General features: G+C 43.6%; 2 protein-coding genes across 2 annotated transcripts in view; both read left to right on the forward strand.

Moving 5' to 3' along the window:
• LOC138368912 (germ cell nuclear acidic protein-like) overlaps positions 1 to 14,345 on the forward strand; it is a 57,117-nt gene extending 42,772 nt beyond the window's left edge. The window contains exon 3 of the mRNA XM_069331631.1: positions 14,307 to 14,345. Within this exon, the coding sequence (XP_069187732.1) occupies positions 14,307 to 14,345 (39 nt within the window). The remainder of the gene's footprint in view (positions 1 to 14,306) is intronic.
• Positions 14,346 to 21,498: 7,153 nt separating this feature from the next.
• LOC138368913 (uncharacterized) overlaps positions 21,499 to 22,959 on the forward strand; it is a 26,676-nt gene continuing 25,215 nt past the window's right edge. Inside the window, exon 1 of the mRNA XM_069331633.1 lies at positions 21,499 to 21,658. Within this exon, the coding sequence (XP_069187734.1) occupies positions 21,499 to 21,658 (160 nt within the window). The remainder of the gene's footprint in view (positions 21,659 to 22,959) is intronic.

The raw sequence follows: 22,959 nt of genomic DNA on the forward strand, positions 1-22,959 counted from the left end.
TCCCTTGACGACTCCGGCGATTACGACAAGGTGAAGAAGGTTGTGCTCATGGCGTACCAATTGGTACCTGAGGCATACAGGCAGAAGTTCCGAAACCTGAAGAAGACCTCAGAGCACACTTTCACCGAATTCGCCACCATCAAGGAGCGACTTTTTCAGGAATGGTGTGCCTCTCGGAAGGTGGAGACCAAAGAAGACCTCGAGCAGCTTATACTGCTAGAGGACTTCAAGGATTGTTTGTCTGGAGACCTCAAGACATACTTAGAAGAGCAGCAGGTGGAGACCTTGAGTGACGCAGCCACCATGGCTGAGGAATACATCCTGACTCATAGGCCGTCTGCTAAGTACGTCCCGAGGAATTACCAGCGCCGGTTTGACAGACCTCATGACGAAGAGGAAAGACCCATCCCACAAAGCGCTAAGAAGACGCCCCCAAGTAGCCCTCGAAGGACTAGTCCTAGCAGTCCGAAACACAGGAGTCCGAGGAGGAATGTGGTGTGCCGGACTTGTGGGCAGAAAGGGCATGTAGCTGCTATGTGCCGAGGCAGAAGAGGTGGCGGCGCACGAAGGGAGGTGATGTTGATGAGCTGTGTTACACCACCAGCAAGAAGCCAGTCGACGACGACGCAGGAAGAACCCAGATTGATTTCCCCTCACACTTCAGGCGGGTATGTATCGAGTGATCATACTGGTAGATCAGTTGTAGTGCTCAGAGATAGTGGAGCAGCCCAGTCCCTGATCGTGAAGAGCTCGTTACCCGAGGGAGTAAGTGTGGATGGGAGACAAAAGGTTCTCCTGGTTGGGTTTCCAAGGACGCGGTACATCGCCCCCTTAGTGCCAGTACATCTCGACTCGCCTTATTTCAGCGGCACTTGCGAGTTGGCAGTAGTCGATACCCTCCCTGTGGCTGGGATTGACGTGATACTAGCCAACGACTTGGTGACAGATTGGAGCATCAATCTTCCCAAGGTCCTGGACGAGTCAGCCAGAACAGCAAGGTCTGAGGTAACGACGGGCCGTGGTAATATCCAGGTAAAGACAGACCCGGATTTGAACATGTCTAATTTGTCCTCTCACCCGCAGATCGACAGTTTTCTAGCAGTGTCTCCTGATTCTTCTCTCGACAAGGAACATGAGGTTACGATGGCAGAAGTACCTGAGCTAGAAGAGAGGCCTTGTGTGCAGGCACCCACGGATACCAACGAGTCTGGAGCGAAGGCGGAGGTGTACTTGCGGTATGGCAAGGTACAGCATTCATGGAACTGGCCAGAGATTCCCCAGACGTCGGAGGTATGTGCGAAGGTTCTAGAGCCCTCTACGGTCCAAACCAGGCTAATGGATGTAGCCGGCTATGGACATTACAGGCTCAGGAAGCTTATCCCTCAGGTGACCCAATGTTTCCTAGCAGTATTTTGTTTTATTCTCGTGTGTGGTCTCAGTAAGGACCAGTGGACGACCCGACGAATGATGGCTCCCATGAACATCGTGAAGAGGTCCCAGGGATTAGAGATTTGCACTGCAAGTGTTGCTGTTGAAGAAGGGACCTGGAAGGTCATGGTTGATACAGGAGGTACGCGATACGATAATATGAGTGACTGTTTCCGACAGGTTGACACCCCCCGCGTGACTGCTGAGCCTCAATGCAGCGTTATGTGGAACGTTGGTCGACCTGACGGTGGCAGAGCGAATGCCATCTGCGACGTACGAACAGTCCCGTTGGGACTAGGTGTGGACCTAGTAGAGTATGCTGCAAGTACTGTTTTACCCGCTGTCGCTGTCACTCAGAATTATCAGACCCCTGTATTCCAGGTGCCCGACTCCCTGAAGGACCGCCGGATCAGTAGCAGAAATGCCGTCTGTGTCCAGCCATCATCGGTGCCACGACACAGGGAAGTGTCGAGTCGCCCATCATCGTGTCTACACCGATTCTTACTTGAGAGATGTGAGATGATGCCCCTGCTTGACATCGCAGTGGAGATGTGGAAAATTACGGCAGGCAGGTCATCGCCTGCCATTTTCAAGGTCCCTTTGTGCCAGGGTTTTTCCTCAGTACAGTTCTGTGGACGAGACAGCCTCGCCGTTCCAGTATATAAAGCATGTAAGTCCATTTGGAATTGTGTCGCCGTACTAATTTGGTTTGTGTTTCTCTTTATAGAACCCCAAACCAAATTCCTTTTGGTGGGGAGGTGTTACGAACCCGGATCCAGCGTCCGAGCCCGGAGCAGTGACGACCGCGCCATCTGTGAGTCAGCTCCCGAAACCCCCTCCAAACGGACGACGACACATGGTGAGGACGTGTACTGGCCTCGAGGGCCAGTTTCCAGTCTGGTTCAGCGCTCAACACAGCCGCTGCTGACCTCTGGTGAGGTGGTGCTCAGACACCAGCGCCATCTATGGAGTGGATAGGTGGGCGTTTGTGTCTGAGCCTGTAAGTGAGGTGCCTTAGTGTGTCCCAGTTATTGATGACGTGTCTGCTTACAGAGTCGACCTGGGACTGCTGTGACGAAAGTTGAGTCAGTCTACCCAAGGCAGCCGTCTCCATACCTTGTGCTTTGCTGCAGCAGCTGTGAAGTCGTCTCCCGGAAGAACACTGTGGTGTGTTACCCTGCCAGTGTAGTGGCAGTAGAAGGATTACCCGGGACCGACTGCTGGAGACGATTATCCACTGGTGTACTGAGGACAGGAGAGTGATTTGTGGTATCACACGAGGCTCCTGTCTAGGGCGTTACACTAATATCGCTCGTGGAGTGGCCTTTCCAGCGTTGTTGGTCCGGAACCTGCCAGCAGACCTGCTGGACTTGTGGTTGATGGCCTCCACGGCGGTGCCCCCAGTGGACCTGTGTTTTGGCTGACCTGTGGCCAGGGTAGACTCAGCTTGGTCGAAGGATTCGTCAAGAGACCACGAAAGCACCGAGGACTCAGCACCGAGAGTATTTGGATCCAGAGTCTTCAGGAGAAGACAATTGTGTGAATAATTCCCCTGTATAGTGTTAATACCCCTCCCCCTGTGAACTCTTTTTATATATTATTTATTGGTGATGGTAATTATAATCTTAAGTTCTTAACTTTCTTTCCCTTCCCCCTTTAAGTTTCTTGCGTCACGGATCTCATTCCTTGAAAGCCACTACTGGCTTGGGGCCGGATACTACTTACTCTAATAACATCAGAGTGAGAACCCCGTTGCGTCCCGAGAGGGCCGCACAAACACCTGTTGTAACCCATGGTGTAAGCCAAAGTGTAACACCTGGTGTAACCCATTATGTAACACCTGGTGTAACCCATGGTGTAACACCTGGTGTAACCCAGGGTGCAACACCTGTTGTAACCCATGGTGTAACCCATAGTGTAACACCTGGTGTAACCCATGGTGTAACCCATGGTTTAACACCTTGTGTAACCCCATAGTGTAAAACCTGGTGTAACCCATGGTGTAACACCTGGTGTGACCCCTGGTGTAACCCATTGTGTAACACCTGGTGTAGCCCATGGTGTAACACCTGCTATAACACTTTGTGTAACACTTGGCGTAACACCTGGTATAACCAATGGAATAACACCTTGTGTAACCCATGGTGTAACACCTGATGTAACACTAACACTTGATGTAACACCTGGTGTAACACCTGGTGTAACCCATTGGGTAACACATGGTGTAACCCATAGAGTAACACCATAGTGTAACCAATGGTGTAACACCTGGTGTAACCAATAAGGTATCACCTGGTGTAACCCATTGTGTAACACCTAGTGTAACATATAGAGTAACACCTGGTGTAACCCACGTGGTAACAACTGGTGTAACCCATGTGGTAACACCTGGTGAAACCCATGGTGTAACACCTGGTGTAACACCTGGTGTAACCCATGGTGTAACGCCTGGTGTAACCCATGGTGTAACACCTGGTGTAACCCATGGTGTTACACCTGGTGTAACCCATGGTGTAATACCTGGTATAACCCATGGTGTAACAAATAGTGTAACCCATTGTGTAACACCTGGAATAACTTATGGTGTAACACCTAGTGTAACCCATGGTGTAACACCTGGTTGAACATCTGGTGTAACCCATGGGGTAACACCTGGTGTAACCCATGGGGTAACACCTGGGGTAACACCTGGTGTAACCCTCATTGTAACACCTGGTGTAACACCTGGTGTAACCCTTATTGTAACACCTGGTGTAACACTTATTGTAACACCTGGTGTAACCCATGGTGTAACACCTTGTGTAACCCAATGTGTAACACCTGGTGTAACTCCATGGTGTAACTCATGGTGTAACATCTAGTGTAACCCATGGTGTAACACCTGGTGTAACACCTGGTTTAACACCTGGTGTAACTCATGGTGTAACTCATGGTGTAACTCATGGTGTTACACCTGGTGTAACACCTAGTGTAACCCATGGTGTAACACCTGGTGTAACACCTGGTTTAACACCTGGTGTAACCCATAGTGTAACACTTGGTGTAACCCATTATGTAACTGATGGTGTAACCCAAGGTGTAACAACTGGTGTAACCTATAGTGTAACACCTGGTGTAACCCATGGTGTAACCCATGTTGTAACACCTGGTGTAACCCATGGTTTAACACCTGGTGTAACCCATGGTGTAACACCTGGTGTAACCCATGGTGTAACACCTGGTGTAACCCATTGTGTAACACCTGGAGTAACCCATGGTGTAACAAATGGTGTAACCCATGGTGCAACACCTGGTGTAACCCATGGTGTAACCCATAGTTTAACACCTGGTTTAACAGCTGGTGTAACACCTGGTGTAACCCATTGTTTACCACCTTGTGTAACCCATTGCGTAGCACCTGGAGTAACCCATAGTGTATCCCATAGTTTAACACCTTGTGTAACCCATGGTGTAACACCTGGTGTAACCCATGGTGTAACAACGGTGTAACACCTGGTGTAACACCTGGTGTAACACCTGGTGTACCTAATGGTGTAATACCTGGTGTAACGCATGGGGTAACACATGGTGTAACCCATGTGTTAACACAATGGTGAAACCAATGGTGTAACACCTAATGTAACCAATGGGGTAACACCTGGTGTAATCCATTGGGTAACACCTGTTGTAACCCATGGTGTAACACCTGGTGTAACTCATGGTGTAACATCTCGTGTAACCCATGGTGTAACACCTGGTGTAACACCTGGATTAACACCTGGTGTAACCCATGGGGTATCACCTGGTGTAACCCATGGGGTAACACCTGGTGTAACACCTGGTGTAATCTATGGGGTAACACCTGGATTAACACCTGGTGTAACCCATGGGGTAACAACTTGTGTAACACCTGGTGTAACCCTATGGTGTAACACCTGGTGTAACTCATTGTGTATTATCTAGTGTAACCCATGGTGTAACACCTAGTGTAACACCTGGTTTAACACTTGGTGTAACCCATGGTGTAACACCTGGTGTAACCCAGTATGCGACTGATGGTGTAATCCATGGCATAACACCTGGTGTAACCTATAGTGCAACCCATGGTGTGACACATGGTTTAACACCTGGTGAATCCCATGGTGCAACCCATGGTGTGACACATGGTTTAACACCTGGTGAAACCCATGGTGTAACCATTCGTGTAACCCATGGTTTAACACCTTGTGTAACCCATAGCGTAACACCTCGTTTAACCCATAGTGTAACACCTGGTGTAACAAATGTTGAAACCCATAGGGTTACACCATGGTGAAACCAATGGTGTAACACCTGGTGTAACCAATGGGGTAACTCCTGGTGTAACCCATGTGGTAACACCTGGTGAAACCCATGGTGTAACACCTGGTGTAACCCATTGTGTAACACCTGGTGTAACCCATTGTGTAACACCTGGTGTAACACCTGGTGAAACCCATAGTGTAACACATGGTGTAACACCTGGTTTAACATCTGGTGTAACCCATGTGGTAACACCTGGTGTAACCCATGGGGTAACACCTGGGGTAACACCTGGTGTAACACCTGGTGTAACCCTTACTGTAACACCTGGTGTAACCCTTATTGTAACACCTGGTGTAACACCTGGTGTAACACCTGGTGTAACCCATGGTGTAACCCATGGTGTAACACCTGGTGTAACCCATGGTGTAACGCCTGGTGTAACCCATGGTGTAACACCTGGTGTAACCCATGGTGTAACATCTAGAGTAACCCATGGTGTAACACCTTGTGTAACCCATGGTGTAACACCTGGTGTAACACCGGGTGTAACTCATGGTGTAACCCATAATGTAACACTTGGTGAAACCCATTATGTAACTGATGGTGTAACCCATGGTGTAACAACTGGTGTAACCTATAGTGTAACACCTGGTGTAACCCATGGTGTAACACTTAGTGTAACACCTGGTGTAACCCATTGAGTAACACCATGGTATAACCAATGGGGCAACACCATGGTGTACCTAATGGTGTAACACCATGTGAAACCCATTGTGTAGCACCTGGTGTAACTCATGGTATAACCCATGGTGTAACCCATGGTTTAACACTTGTGTAACCCATAGTGTAACACCTGGAGTAACCCATGGTGTAACACTTGGTGTAAATCCTGGTGTAACCCATATTGTAATACCTGGTGTAACACTTAATGTAACACCTGGTGTAACACCTGTAACCCCATGGTGTAACCCATAATGTAACATCTAATGTAATCCATAATGTAACACCTGGTTTAACACCTGGTTTAACTCATGGTGTAACTCACGGTGTAACACCTGGTGTAACTCATGGTGCAACACCTAGTGTAACCCATAGCGTAACGCCTGGTGTAACCCATGATGTAACACCTGGTGTAACCCATGGTTTAACACCTGGTGTTACACCTGTTGTAACTCATGGTGTAACAAATGGTGTAACCCATTGTGTAACACCTAGTGTAACCCATGGTGTAACACCTACTGTAACACCTGGTTTAACACCTGGTGTAACCCATTGGTAACACCTGGTGTAACCCTTATTGTAACACCTGGTGTAACCCATGGTAGTAACACCTGGTGTAACCCATGGTGTAACACCTTGTGTAACCCAATGTGTTACACCTGGTGTAACACCTGGTGTAACCAATAGTGTAACACCTGGATTAACCCTATGGTGTAACACCTGGTGTAACTCATGGTGTAACACCTGGTGTAACTCATGGTGTAACACCTAGTGTAACCCATAATGTAACACCTGTTGTAACACCTGGTTTAACACCTGGTGTAACTCATTGTGTAACCTATGGTGTCACACTTGGTGAAACCCATTATGTAACTGATGTTGTAACTCATGGTGTAACACCTCCTTTAACACGGTGTAACCCACGGTGTAACCGATGGTGTAACACATGTTGTATCCCATGGTGTAACCCATTGTGTAACACCTGGTGTAACCCATGGTTTATCACCTTGTGTAACCCATGGTTTATTACCTTGTGTAACCCATAATGTAACACCTGGTGTAAACTATGTTGTAACACCTGGTGTAACCCATATTGTAACACCTGGTGTAACACCTGGTGTAACCCCATGGTGTATAACCTGGTGTAACCCCATGGTGTAACACCTGGTGTAACTCATATTGTAACACCTAGTGTAACCCACGGTGTAACACCTGGTTTAACACCTGGTGTAACTCATGTTGTAACCTATGGTGTCACACTTGGTGTAACTCATTATGTAACTGATGGTGTAACCCATGGTGTAACACCTGGTGTAACCTATTGTGTAACACCTGGTGTAACCCATGGTGTAACATCTGCTTTAACACTTGGTGTAACACCTAGTGTAACCCATGGTGTAACACATGGTGTAACCCATGGTGTAACATGTTGTAACCCATGGTGTAACCCATTGTGTAACACCTGGTGTAACCCATGTGGTAACACCTGGTGTAACCCATGTGGTAACACCTGGTGAAACCCATGGTGTAACACCTGGTGTAACCCATGGTGTAAACAATAGGGTAACACCTAGCGTAACCCATTGGGTAACACCTGGTGTAACACCTGGTGTAACCCAAGGTAACACCTGGTGTAACTCATGGTGTAACATCTAGTGTAACCCATGGTGTAACACCTGGTTTAACACCAGGTGTAACACATAGTGTAACTCCTGGTGTAACTCATGGTGTAACACCTGGTGTAACCCATGGTGTAACATCTGGTTTAACATCTGGTGTAACTCATGTTGTAACCCATGGTGTAACACTTGGTGTAACCTATGGTGTAGCACATGGTGTAACCTATTATGTAACTGATGGTGTAACCCATGGTGTAACACCTGGCGTAACCCATGGTGTAACACCTGGTGTAACCCATGGTGTAACACCTGGTGTAACCAATGGTGTGACACCTGGTGTAATCCATGGTGTAACACCTGGTGTAACCCATGGTGTAACCCTTGGTGTAACACCTGGTGTAACCCATAGTGTAACCTATGTGGTACACCTGGTGTAACCCATAGAGTAACACTATGGTGTAATCAATGGGGTAACATCATAGTGTAACCAATGATGTAACACCTGGTGAAACCCTTGGTGTAACACCTGGTGTAACTCATGGTGTAACCCATAGTGTAACCCATGGTTTAACACCTTGTGTAACCCATATTGAAACACCTGTTGTAACCCATGGTGTAACACCTGGTGTAACCCATATTGTAACACCTGGTGTAACCCATATTGTAACACCTGGTGTAACACTTGGTGTAACACCTGGTGTAACACCTGGTTTAATCCCATGGTGTACCACCTGGTGTAACCCCATGGTGTAACCCCTGGTGTAACTCATGGTGTAACACCTAGTGTAACCCATGGTGTAACACCTGGTTTAACACCTGGTGTAACTCATGGTGTAACACCTGATGTAACTCATTGTGTAACACTTAGTGTAACCCATGGTGTAACACCTGGTGTATCACCTGGTGTAACCCCATATTGTAACATCTGGTGAAACCCATAGTTTAACACCTGGTGTAACAAATGGTGTAACATCTGGTGTAACACTTGGTGAAACACCTGGTGTAACCCCTGGTGTAACCCATTGTGTAACACCTGCTATAACACTTTGTGTAACACCTGCTATAACACTTTGTGTAACACCTGCTATAACACTTTGTGTAACACTTGGTGTAACACCTGGTGTAACCAATTGAGAAAAACCTGGTGTAACCCTTGTGGTAACACCTGGGTTACACATGGTGTAACACCTGGTGTAACACCAGGTGAAACTCATGGCATAACACCTGGTGTAACTCATGGTGTAACACCTAGTGTAAACCATGGTGTAACACCTGGTGTAACACCTGGTGTAACTCATGGTGTAATACCTGGTGTAACCCATGGTGTAACACCTGGTGTAACCCATGGTGTAATAAATGGTGTAACCCATAGTGTAACACCTGGTGTAATACCTGGTGTAACCCATGGTGTAACACATGGTTAACCACCTTGTGTAAACCATGGTGTAACACCTGGTGCAACACATGCTGTAACCCATGATGTAACACCTGATGTAACCCATGGTGTAACCTATGGTTTAACACCTTGTGTAACCCATGGTGTAACACCTGGTGTAACCCATATTGTAACACCTGGTGTAACCCATGGTGTAACACCTGCTGTAACACTTGGTGTAACCCATGGTTTAACACCTTGTGTAAGCCATGGTGTAACACCTGGTGTAACCCATGGTGTAACACCTGGTGTAACCCATGGGGTAACACCTGGTGTAACACCTGGTGTAACACCTGGTGTAATTCATGGTAAAACTCATGGTGTAACACCTAGTGTAACCCATGGTGTAACAAATGGTGTAACCCATGGTGTAACACATGGTTTACCACCTTGTGTAACCCATGGTGTAACACCTGGTGTAACCTCATGCTGTAACCCATGGTGTAACCCATGGTGTAACCCATGGTGTAACACCTTGTGAAACCCTTGGTGTCACCCATGTGATAACACCTGGTGTAACCCATAGAGTAACACCATGGTGTAACCAATGGGGTAACACTATGGTGTAACCAATGGGGTAACACCAGGTGAAACTCATGGTGTAACACCTGGTGTAACCCATGGTGTAACACCTGGTGTAACCCATGGTGTAACAAATGGTGTAACCCATAGTGTAACTTCTGGTGTAACCCATGGTGTAACACATGGTTTACCACCTTGTGTAACCCATTGTGTAACACCTGGTGTAACCCATATTGTAACACCTGGTGTAACCCATGGTGTAACACCTGCTGAAACACTTGGTGTAACCCATGGTTTAACACCTTGTGTACCCATGGTGTAACACCTGGTGTAACCCATATTGTAACACCTGGTGTAACCCATGGTGTAACACCTGATGTAACACTTGGTGTAACACCTGGTGTAACCCATGGTGTAACACCTGGTGTAACCCATGGGGTAATACCTGGTGTAACCCATGGTGTAACACCTGGTGTAACCCATGGTGTAACATCTAGTGTAACCCATGGTGTAACACCTGGTGTAACACCTGGTGTAATTCATGGTAAAACTCATGGTGTAACACCTAGTGTAACCCATGGTGTAACAAATGGTGTAACCCATGTTGTAACACCTGGTTTACCACCTTGTGTAACCCATGGTGTAACACCTGGTGTAACCCCATGGTGTAACCCATGGTTTAACACCTTGTGTAACCCTTGGTGTCACCCATGTGATAACACCTGGTGTAACCCATAGAGTAACACCATGGTGTAACCAATGGGGTAACACTATGGTGTAACCAATTGGGTAACACCAGGTGAAACTCATGGCGTAACACCTGGTGTAACCCATTGTGTAACACCTGGTGTAACCCATGTTGTAACAGCTGGTGTAACCCATGGTGTAACAAATGGTGTAACCCATTGTGTAACTTCTGGTGTAACCCATGGTGTAACACATGGTTTACCACCTTGTGTAACCCATTGTGTAACCCATGGTGTAACCCATGGTGTAACACCTGATGTAACCCATGGTGTAACCCATGGTTTAACACCTTGTGTACCCATGGTGTAACACCTTGTGTACCCATGGTGTAACACCTGGTGTAACCCATATTGTAACACCTGGTGTAACCCATGGTGTAACACCTGCTGTAACACTTGGTGTAACCCATGGTTTAACACCTTGTGTAACCCATGGTGTAACACCTGGTGTAACCCATGGTGTAACACCTGGTGTAACCCATGGTGTAACACCTGGTGTAATCCATGGTGTAACACCTGGTGTAACCCATGGTGTAACCCATGTTGTAACACCTGGTGTAACACTTGGTGTAACCCATGATGTCACACCTGGTGTAACCCATGGTGTACCACCTGGTGTAACTCATGGTGTAACCCATGGTGTAACACCTGGTTTAACACCTGGTGTAACTCATGGTGTAACACCTAGTGTAACCCATGGTGTAACACCTGGTGTAACCTATGGTGTAACACCTGGTGTAACCCATGGTGTAACACCTGGTGTAACCCATGGTGTAACACCTGGTGTAACCCATGGTGTAACACCTGGTGTAACCCATGGTGTAACACCTGGTGTAACACCTGCGGTAACCCATGGGGTAACACCTGGTGTAACCCATGTTGTTATACCTGGTGTAATACCTGGTGTAGCACCTGGTGTAACACCTGGTGTAGCACCTGGTGTAACCCATGGGGTAACACCTGGTGTAACGCATGGGGTAACACCTGGTGTAACCCATGTTATACCTGGTGTAACACCTGGTGTAGCACCTGGTGTAACACCTGGTGTAGCACCTGGTGTAACCCATGGGGTAACACCTGGTGTAACCCATATTGTTATACCTGGTGTAACACCTGGTGTAGCACCTGGTGTAACCCATGGGGTAACACCTGGTGTAACCCATGTTGTTATACCTGGTGTAACACCTGGTGTAGCACCTGGTGTAACCCATGGGGTAACACCTGGTGTAACTGTCATAACTTGATGTGGCCGAAGCCTGGCTAAAGTTTCAATGTGCCTAGCGGTAAAGTAAAAATGCTAGCCAATAAAAACACTAGTGTACTGGGACATATAAAACAGGTCACCGTTAAACAAATAAGAAAGTAAAGTTCTCTAAAATGATATTCGAATCACAACAAAGAGCTTAATAACAGCTATCGAAATCACCAACAGGTATTACCTGCACACCCTCGTTACTAGCCGACACCTGGCTCCAACCCGGTACACTAACTCAAGTAACAGGATGGTGGTGTCACATATTAACAATTAGTGGGTGAGGAATCAGTAACATGTGAAAGAACAATAACAATCTCTGAAGGTCCTCAGGTACTCACCTTAATATAGATATGTAAAATTATCTACCACCTGGCATAAATGAAGTACAGTGGTAGCCTGATGCAATTCGAGTACAGCATTATAATTATATATACATTAGTAATCAATAAACAATAAAATACAACTCAAGTCAAGAGCTGGACGTCACACGTCCGCCCACCTGGAAAATCAAGTGGGTAGTGACTCGCCATGGGCCGAGCCGGCGGCGAGCGACACTGTTATCAACATGGAAAGTCACCATACCCTCCTCCAACAACTATCAGAAGCTCAAAAACAATCATTAACTTATAAGTCATACAATACCTAATTGCATATTACAATATACAATCCTACAAGAATATACATAACAAAGAATCAATGTACAAGCGAATATATTATTATATATACAAAATTACATTAATAAGTAATTTTTTCTAGACATGGTAATACTGGCTGGAGGCGATACCCCAAGGGGGTTAGGGGGGAGGATTTCCAGCAGTTACCGTTCAACCGTTATACCTACGTTAATTTAGACTTGGATCACAGTATATCCGCTAGTCATACCACAGCTATATATAAATGTACATTTTACAACATAATACACTCCATATCGTAATACCTATAGCATTACAAAATATAGACATGTAATGGTATTTGTGGGAAATTTACCCACTATATCTATATTATTTTTTAAGAAATGTATTATTTCTATATCATATCAGAATCACTTTAGATTTATTATATCCTACATCTGGATCTTACATGACAATGTCACTATGATTACATACGACATAGGGACCTTGGTAAGCTTCGAGAAGAAGATCTCAATTAAAAAACTATTGGAACATGAATCGATTTCTGGTGAAGATTAAATCAAATCCTTAAAAATAATTAATAGTACTATCCACTACTACCAATCCAGAATAGCTTGAGTTACCTCATCCCTTTTTGTGTATTTTACCCCAATAAACTTATTTCAATTTCAATTTCAAATCTATATAAATAAAAATGGAAATGTTCATTTGTGCACGACTGTAAATCGCCGAAAGTTCTTCACCGATTGCTTTGAAATTTTCACACAACTTTCCATTCGCATCCGAGCAGGTTTTTATATACATACTATATAGATGTCACGTCTGTGACGTTAAAAAAAATGTTTTTTCCTAAAAACTGTTTTTCATGTGAGGGGAAATCTTCAAAATCTCTTTACCTATTGCTTTGAAATTTTGACACAATATTGCATTCGAATAGGCACGTCTTTTTATATACATATATACTATATACATGCCTCACCTGTGACAGGAAAAAACATGCTTTAAAAAAAACAGCACCATCTGTTGGACATAAGAGCAACACATGTCGTAATCTCCGAAAGTTCTTCACTGATTGCTTTGAGATTTTGACACAACGTTGCATTCGAATAGGTGTGTCTTTTTATATACATACTATATGGATGCCACCCCTGTGACAGGTAAAAACATGCATTTTTGAAAAACAGCACCATCTGTTGCACATAATAGCAACATGCACGCTATACTAAATATGTCACAAATTCCATTTCAATGTTTCTAATTGCATTGATAAATTTTATTTTCATAGATTTCAATTTATTTTATTTTTTTTTTAATTATTTTGTGTGACATTGTGTTGGAATTGAGCTGTGTTATTTACCATACCGTTCATTTTGTAAGTATAAGTATAGATGCCACACCTGTGACAGGTAAAACTATGCATTTCCTGAAAAACAATGCCATCTGTTGCATGTAAGAGCCCATGCTATACTAAATTTGTTACAATTCCATTTCAATGTTTTTGATAGCATCGATAAATTATATTTTCATAGATTTTTATTTATTTTAATTTTGATTTAATTATTTTGTGTGAATTGTGTTGGAATTGACCTATGTTGTTTACCACTCCATTCATTTTGTGATTATAGTTTATTTTTTTATTTTTTCATATTTTCATTTAATTTTTTAACTGTTTTTCTGATATTTCAGTGTTCAGATCACATCAGCAGGAGCATGAACATCAAGTGATCTGAAGTTCCCAATTTTCTGATGGGAGCATCAGACCTTTTGGGTAGGCATCGGACGAGGGAGTAGGGATGATGAGGGGATGGAATTGAGAGACGGTGGGGAGGACGAGTGGATAACGGAGGGGGTAATGGTGGGTTAGGACGAGGGGACGGGACAGTTTGGGATGGTGGGCACGAGGGATGGAGAATGGTGGGGAGGACAAAGGGACAGAGGAGTGGGGCATGGTAGGAAGGAAGAGGGGATGGTGGAGTTAGGAATGATTGGGAGGCTGAAAAGACGGACGAGGGGAGACTGGAGGACAGGGAAGGTTGGTGTGGCTGGGTACTGCTAGTAATCTATAAATCTTAGATCTGATTACATTATAATCACATCTTATCTCAATCATTTGTCTAGACAGTAAAACTAATCAATATGCATTGAAGGCTACCCTCCCCAAAAGAGGGCGATGACAACTTGGGAGAGAAGCGACCTAAGCAGTGCCCTAAGGCAGAAAGCATTTGTTTACAGATTGAACACGTGTGACGGTGCCTTGCAAACATATTACAGTAAGTTTTTTTATTAATCTTTCAGCAACTGAATCATGGTAATCTAGAGAATATCATTTTGACAAATCACCTAATTTTTGGGGGGTCACATGAGCAACTCAAATCCGTATAAATATGAATGGACCCCAAGCATATATGCAAATGAAAACTCCACACCCCAAAAGTGACTCGAATCCGTACCACCAGGAGCACATTGCAACTGGTGTACACTGTACACCAGTTCACCATGGTACACCAGTTACCAGTACTTGGATCACATTTAAGGTCATTTAATTACACACACACACACACATATATATATATATATATATATATATATATATATATATATATATATATATATATATATATATATATATATATATGTCGTACCTAGTAGCCAGAATGCACTTTTCAGCCTAATATGCAAGGCCTGATTTGCCTAATAATCCAAGTTTTCTTGAAATAATATATTTTCTCTAATTTTTTTCTTATGAAATGATAAAGCTACCCATTTCATTATGTATGAGGTCAATTTTTTTTTATTTTAGTTAAAATTAACGTAGATATATGACCAAACCTAACCAACCCTACCTAACCTAACCTAACCTATCTTTATAGGTTAGGTTCGGTTAGGTAGCAGAAAAAGTTAGGTTAGGTTAGGTTAGGTAGGTTAGGTAGTCGAAAAAACATTTATTCATGAAAACTTGGCTTATTAGGCAAATCAGGCCTTGCATAGTAGGCTGAGAAGTGCGTTCTGGCTATTAGGTACGACATATATATATATATATATATATATATATATATATATATATATATATATATATATATATATATATATATATATATATATATGTCGTACCTAATAGCCAGAACGCACTTCTCAGCCTACTATTCAAGGCCCGATTTGCCTAATATGCCAAGTTTTCATGAATTAATGTTTTTTCGTCTACCTAACCTACCTAACCTAACCTAACCTAGCTTTTTTTGGCTACCTAACCTAACCTTACCTATAAATATAGGTTAGGTTAGGTTAGGTAGGGTTGGTTAGGTTCGGTCATATATCTACGTTAATTTTAACTCCAATAAAAAAAAATTGACCTCATACATAGAGAAAAGGGTTGCTTTATCATTTCATAAGAAAAAAATTATAGTAAATATATTAATTCAGGAAAACTTGGCTTATTAGGCAAATCGGGCCTTGAATAGTAGGCTGAGAAGTGAGTTCTGGCTACTAGGTACGACATATATATATATATATATATATATATATATATATATATATATATATATATATATATATATATATATATATATATATATGGACCTATTGGTCCATATTTCTTGATGCTTCTATATTGGAGCGGAGTCTTGAGGTGGGTAGAATATAGTTTAACGATGCATAAGCAACAGGGCTCCATTAAGGAACATATAATCTCTTCCCATAACCAAACCATCGCCAGAGAAATCCTAGTAAACAACACAGAAATCATCGATAGATACAGCGATAGCAGGCGGCTTGACGTTTGCGAGGCACTACACATCAAGAAGTCAACACCAGCAATCAACAGCCAATTATTGCACAACTATATTCTACCCACCTCAAGACTCCGCTCCAATATAGAAGCATCAAGAAATATGGACCAATAGGCTTTCTACAAACACTTCTATTCAATACCCATTGTTTCTGTTCTGTCTTGTGTTGATACTTTTAATACCCTATTAATATCCCCTCCTGTTCTGTCTTGTGTTAATGCCACATCACCCTTCCCACCTCACTCAAATGTAGATATAAAATCAGAGATACGTTCTAATCAGTTGTGTATTTGTGAAGTCTTTGAAAATGTAATAAGTTTTACGAAACGCGCCCGTGTCGCGTCAGACTAGAAATAAAAATGAATTTTGGAGAAGTGATTTTTGATTTACCTCCAACAGTGAAGCGTAATGTACGAAAGATTGAGAAAATTCGTGTTAGAATTATTAATCTTACTTTTTCGGTCATATTTAATAATATATGTCTACAGGAAAGACTGCTACCAAAATATACTAATATTAAAGTGCACGACCCAGCAGCAAGGAATCAAGCCTTCACGATAAAATATCGCCAGGATCTGATTCGTGATCAGATATACAAGGCAGAGAATGAAATCAAAGACAACAAAACGCAACTACTTCATGCTACAAACGAGTGGAGAAATAGCAACATCGACCATAGTATCCGTACCCGCATTGAACAACACCTCGACATCCTCACAGACCAACATCACCTCAGCACTGAAACAAGGATTATCAAGAAACTAACAACATTATATGGAGGACCTATGGCAATTCCACGACCAAGAGATGGCTTCCTGAACCTTGCAGGAATTAACCTCACTGAGGACCAAGTCACTCTCCTAAATCTGGGCATAAACTGTCATGTTATGTCCAGACCGAGTGAAATGGCCCGGAAAGTAGAGTTGGAAATTCTGTTGGACGACATATTCGACCTCGAGACACAAAAGAAGGTCACTACCAAAGATACCTTACAAGCAGAACTTATTGCAGAAGGAGGAAAGAATCGAGGCAACTACAGAAGCACCATACTGTCCCCCGAGCTTAAAGCGGCAGCTAAAAGCCTTCGTGAGAACAAGGAGATAGTGGTCAGGAGAGGTGACAAGTCGCCAATATATGTCATTCTTAAAAAAGACGAATATCTGGCGAAAATGAACATCATACTCTCTGACCAAACTAAGTTCCAAAGGGTAACGAAGGACACTACAGCCGAATTAAAAGCAAAGGTCAACAAACTGATCGAAACTGTAAACGCCAAGAAATCCGGACTCCACCTGCCAAAGATCATTGGGGAATATAAACCTGGATATGCGTATGGAAATGTCAAGACGCACAAGCCTGGAAACCCACTTCGGCCAATCATTAGCCAGATACCCACACCCACGTACAGACTGGCAAAGCGACTCAACGGCCTGCTGACTCCTTATGTTCCTTGCGCCTTCAGCCTGAAGTCTCCAAAGGAATTTGTGGACTTACTGCGGGGAACACGGGCCACAGGGATAAGAGCCTCGTTGGACGTAGAATCGCTGTTTACCAACGTACCTGTGGAGGAGACAATCGGAATGATAGCCGACAGAGTGTATCGTGATCCAGCCTGTACTCCTCTTGACATGCCAGAAAGTATTCTGAGGAAACTACTCCAAGCTTGTACTAAAGAGGCACCCTTCTTGAGCCCGGATGGGCACATGTATAAGCAAGTAGATGGGGTCGCCATGGGTTCTCCCCTAGGTGTCCTGTTTGCAAACCTCTACATGGGTACCATCGAGCAAAAAGTCTTAGTCGACATGAACTTGAAACCGGCCATATACTGCAGGTATGTTGACGACATTTTTACACAGGTACCTGATGTCAGACATCTGCAGAAGCTGAAGGAGGCATTTGAGCAGAGTTCCGTGCTGCGTTTCACTTACGAGACGGAAAAGGATGGGAAGCTGCCTTTTCTAGATGTAACAGTCATGGAAAAGGGTGGAGGTTTCCACACTGCAGTCTACACTAAGGAAACAAACATAGGAATGTGCCTAAATGCCAACAGCGACTGCCCTGACAGGTACAAGAGGAGTGTCGTTAACGCATACGTCGACCGTGCTCTCAGCTACAGCTCAGAATGGAAGCAAGTCGACGAAGAACTCTGTAGGGTAAGGCAGGTCCTAGTCAATAACGGCTTCTCCAATGGTTTCATCGAAGACATCATAAGAAGGAAAGTGAAAAGCCATGCAACCTCTGAAGAGACAACTAACACAACACCTATACCCCCTATTAGACTATTTTACAGGAACTTCTTTTCCACAGCTCATAAAACGGAGGAAAGGGTCCTGAAAGATATTGTTAATAGAAACGTTATCCCTACAGACAAAAATCAGAGGATACAACTGACGATTTACTATAAAACCAGAAAAACGGCCAGCCTACTCATGAGAAACTCTCCAGACACAAAACAGAACGCTTTAAAAGAGACTAATGTCGTCTATGCCTTCAAATGCCCACTTGGGGACTGTAAGCTCCAAAAAACCCAGTATATAGGCAAGACAACAACATCTCTTTCTAGGCGTTTAACGATGCATAAGCAACAGGGCTCCATTAAGGAACATATAATCTCTTCCCATAACCAAACCATCGCCAGAGAAATCCTAGTAAACAACACAGAAATCATCGATAGATACAGCGATAGCAGGCGGCTTGACGTTTGCGAGGCACTACACATCAAGAAGTCAACACCAGCAATCAACAGCCAATTATTGCACAACTATATTCTACCCACCTCAAGACTCCGCTCCAATATAGAAGCATCAAGAAATATGGACCAATAGGCTTTCTACAAACACTTCTATTCAATACCCATTGTTTCTGTTCTGTCTTGTGTTGATACTTTTAATACCCTATTAATATCCCCTCCTGTTCTGTCTTGTGTTAATGCCACATCACCCTTCCCACCTCACTCAAATGTAGATATAAAATCAGAGATACGTTCTAATCAGTTGTGTATTTGTGAAGTCTTTGAAAATGTAATAAGTTTTACGAAACGCGCCCGTGTCGCGTCAGACTAGAAATAAAAATGAATTTTGGAGAAGTGATTTTTGATTTACCTCCAACAGTGAAGCGTAATGTACGAAAGATTGAGAAAATTCGTGTTAGAATTATTAATCTTACTTTTTCGGTCATATTTAATAAAATATATATATATATATATATATATATATATATATATATATATATATATATATATATATATATATATATATATATATATTTTGTGACGATAATCTCTTTCAAGAGAGATTGAGCCTGCTCTTCTCTATATCAGTCACGTCATTCTACAAGTACAAGATGCTACATTAAAGATACGTCCACCAGTAGTACCAAACGTTTTGACCAGGAAGCAAAGCGTACCTTGCACCACCCGTCACGCCGGCTCACCGCCTGTCGTCAACGAGCTAACTACCCATTCTCCGCCTGCCTGCTCCTGATTGACTGGTGTATCGCCGACAGCACACCTGCACCTGCACTCATGCCCTCTACCTGAGTCGATGTCTAGGCCAGCTCAAGCCGTCCTCCTCAGAATATTCCTGTGCTCTTAGAAGTTGACATCTCTCTCTGGTATACTAAGCCCAGGCTGTCGTATACTGAGGGAGGTAGCAGCTATAGCCAATATTCTCAGCATCTGATTATTATTGCATTGCACATTATTTTATTGTACGTTGTTTTGTTTGTTGACTTGTTTTGAATTTTATGTAAGCCAAGGGATTGTCTTTGTTCATATTTTGTTTTCTAAAGTAATTAAAATTTCATTGTTTATATTTTGTGTTTTGCGTGTCTTCCCATTACCTTACCACAGACAAACAGGCAAGCAGTCTCTTTTTTTTTGTAAGTGTGACCAGGCATTGACACCTGCCATTGGAGGACTGCTGAACATCAACACTCCAACACTTTACCGTCACATTTCATGGGGGCCCGTCCGGGATGCTTCACTCAGGTACAAGTACCAGAACGTAAATTTGTGGTAAGTGTACTTGGCTTTGGTACAGTTGCTTTTCACTATTTTCAATATTCAATTTTATTTTCATATGGTGCTGTGTGTATTGTGCATTCCGAGAGTAGCATATGGTGAGTGTGAGACAACTTTGGATTACGTGGTGACTGTCGGCCGCAGTCATTCTCTTAATTGGTCATCTCTCCCTCCGTGTTATTACTCGTGTTTACCACCTTTTGTCCCTAGGATATTTCTCATATTTTCGGCAGATCATCATATTGGTACCCTGGTACTTTGGTCTGTCCCCGAGTCAAGAGCCCCTAATCTTCTGTAATCCGACTGTAGGAGGATAAAGAGGGCCATAGTTCCTCTAACACGAACTTTGTTGCTGAATTGGGACCTCAGCAACAGTTCTCGTCACCAGTTGACACCTCGCACCCCTACACGTCGGTCAGAGATGATGATATTTACTTAGGTAGGGAATTAGCTTTCTTTTTTCAGAGCACAAAAGTTCGCTAATTCTGTAAGTATCATATTTCATTTCAGTGGGAAAAACTTGCTTATGTCCTATAGAGACTCGGCAAGGTATGCCTACATTCTTGGACTACCTAATTCACTTTTGAGGCAATTAAATGTTTCATTTCTTTTAGAAACTCAGTTTCGCTTACTTAGTAGGATTTTCTTGCCCTTATCCTCTTACATTGAGTACCGGGTACAAGATTTCCTGCGATCTTGATTTATTAATCATTTACCATCTTGAAATTAACATTAATTGTTAACGATTCCACAGGATAGGTACCAGTTGCCACTTTGTCCTGTTTCTGACATTCACCATGTCACAACAGTATATTCGTTGTACATTTATTTGCTAATTTCACCATGTTTCGTCTCCAAGCTTTCCGTGCAGATCCAGCAGGTGAAATAGGGAACTTAAGTCGTGCCAAGAGGACCAAATTACAAACTCTTGCACATGAGTATCAACTATCCCCATGGAGCCAACAAAAATGAACTGCATAACCTGTTACTGGATCATCTCTTAGAGGAAGGTAAGATTGACTCTGAAACTCACGAAACTTACTCTATTGCAGATAAACCTGATTTGGCAACTATGAAACTCAAACTAGAACTTGCCAAGATCGAGCGAGAGCAACAAAGGGAAGCAGCTGCAATACGAAATGAAGTAAAGGAACGTGAAGTCGCCCTCAAGGAACGAGAAGCTGCACTGAGGAAAGAAGAACAAGAACGTGAGATTGCAATACTCCGTGAGCGTGAGCGAGTACAACTTGAAGCAAAACATCGTCACCTGGAGATGCAACGCGAGCATGACAAACAGCAAGCTGCTATGGCTATAGAATGTCGTCAACAAGAACTCGCGTTGGAAACTACACACCTCACTCAACGCCAGCAAACTACCGCCAGTCTTCCAGTAAGTTTCAGTATCTCCCATGCAAGTAAGTTAATGCCACCATTCGTAAAGAGAGAGGTCGACGTATTTTTTACCACCTTTGAGCCCCTTGCTAATCAACTTAGCTGGCCTGCCGACCAATGGGCTATCCTTCTCAGAGTACATCTCACAGGTAGAGCTGCAGTTACTCTCAGTACTTTGGCATCTGGGAATGACTACCAGACCCTGAAGCAAGCAGTGTTGGACGCCTACCTTCTCTCCACTGAAAGCTACCGACGAAAATTCCGTGACCACCTAAAGGCAAGTACCACCACCTTTCTAGAATTTGCTAATACCAAAAGGAGATATTTTATGAAATGGCTGGAAGCAGCACATGTCTCTCCCTTTGCAGAACTCGTCAACCTCATACTAGTTGAAGAATTCTTGAGGCGTGTGCCTCCTCCTGTCCGTTTATATTTAGCAGATAAAGAAGAGACCGACTACCTAAAATGTGCTAAGTCGGCTGACACTTACAGCTTCATCCACCGGCTGACACAAGAACCATCTTCCAGTAAGAAGTCTTGGTACAGTTACGAGAAAGTGAGTACTGATCAAGCTAGCTCACAATTGTACTGTAAGTATTGTAGACTCTATGGACATACCATAGATAAATGTGGTAAGTCTCAATACAAAGGTAATACTGAATCCACTAAACCCAAACAGACTCCTCCTAAGTCCGGTAAGCCTGTGATGAATGTTGGTGTTCATGTTAATGATCTTTCTCTCTTCAGTAAACACCTGTATCCTGGAACTGTCTCTACCAACGGTTCAGATCCGGAGGGACGTTTCAAACTGAAGATCTTGAGGGACACAGCGGCTCTTCAATCAATCATTTTGAAATCAGCTGTGCCCAATATCGCCTACACCGGGGAAACCGTCTTCATCACTGACCTCACTGCTACCACTCCTTATCCACTCGCCAGAGTCCACCTGGATTGTCCCTTCGTGACCCGTGAAGTCCAAGTCGCCATCAGGGAAAAGCCTTTTCCCATGCCTGGAGTGCAACTTCTCCTGGGCAACGACTTGGCAGAAGACCTGCAACCGACCAACCTGATCGTCATGGACAAACCCCAGGTGTGTACCTCTGTAATGGATAATCCCATCTTTGAGTATGTTCCAGCAAAG

The sequence above is a fragment of the Procambarus clarkii genome, chromosome 26 (genome assembly GCF_040958095.1).
Source record: "Procambarus clarkii isolate CNS0578487 chromosome 26, FALCON_Pclarkii_2.0, whole genome shotgun sequence".
Lineage (NCBI taxonomy): Eukaryota > Metazoa > Arthropoda > Malacostraca > Decapoda > Cambaridae > Procambarus > Procambarus clarkii.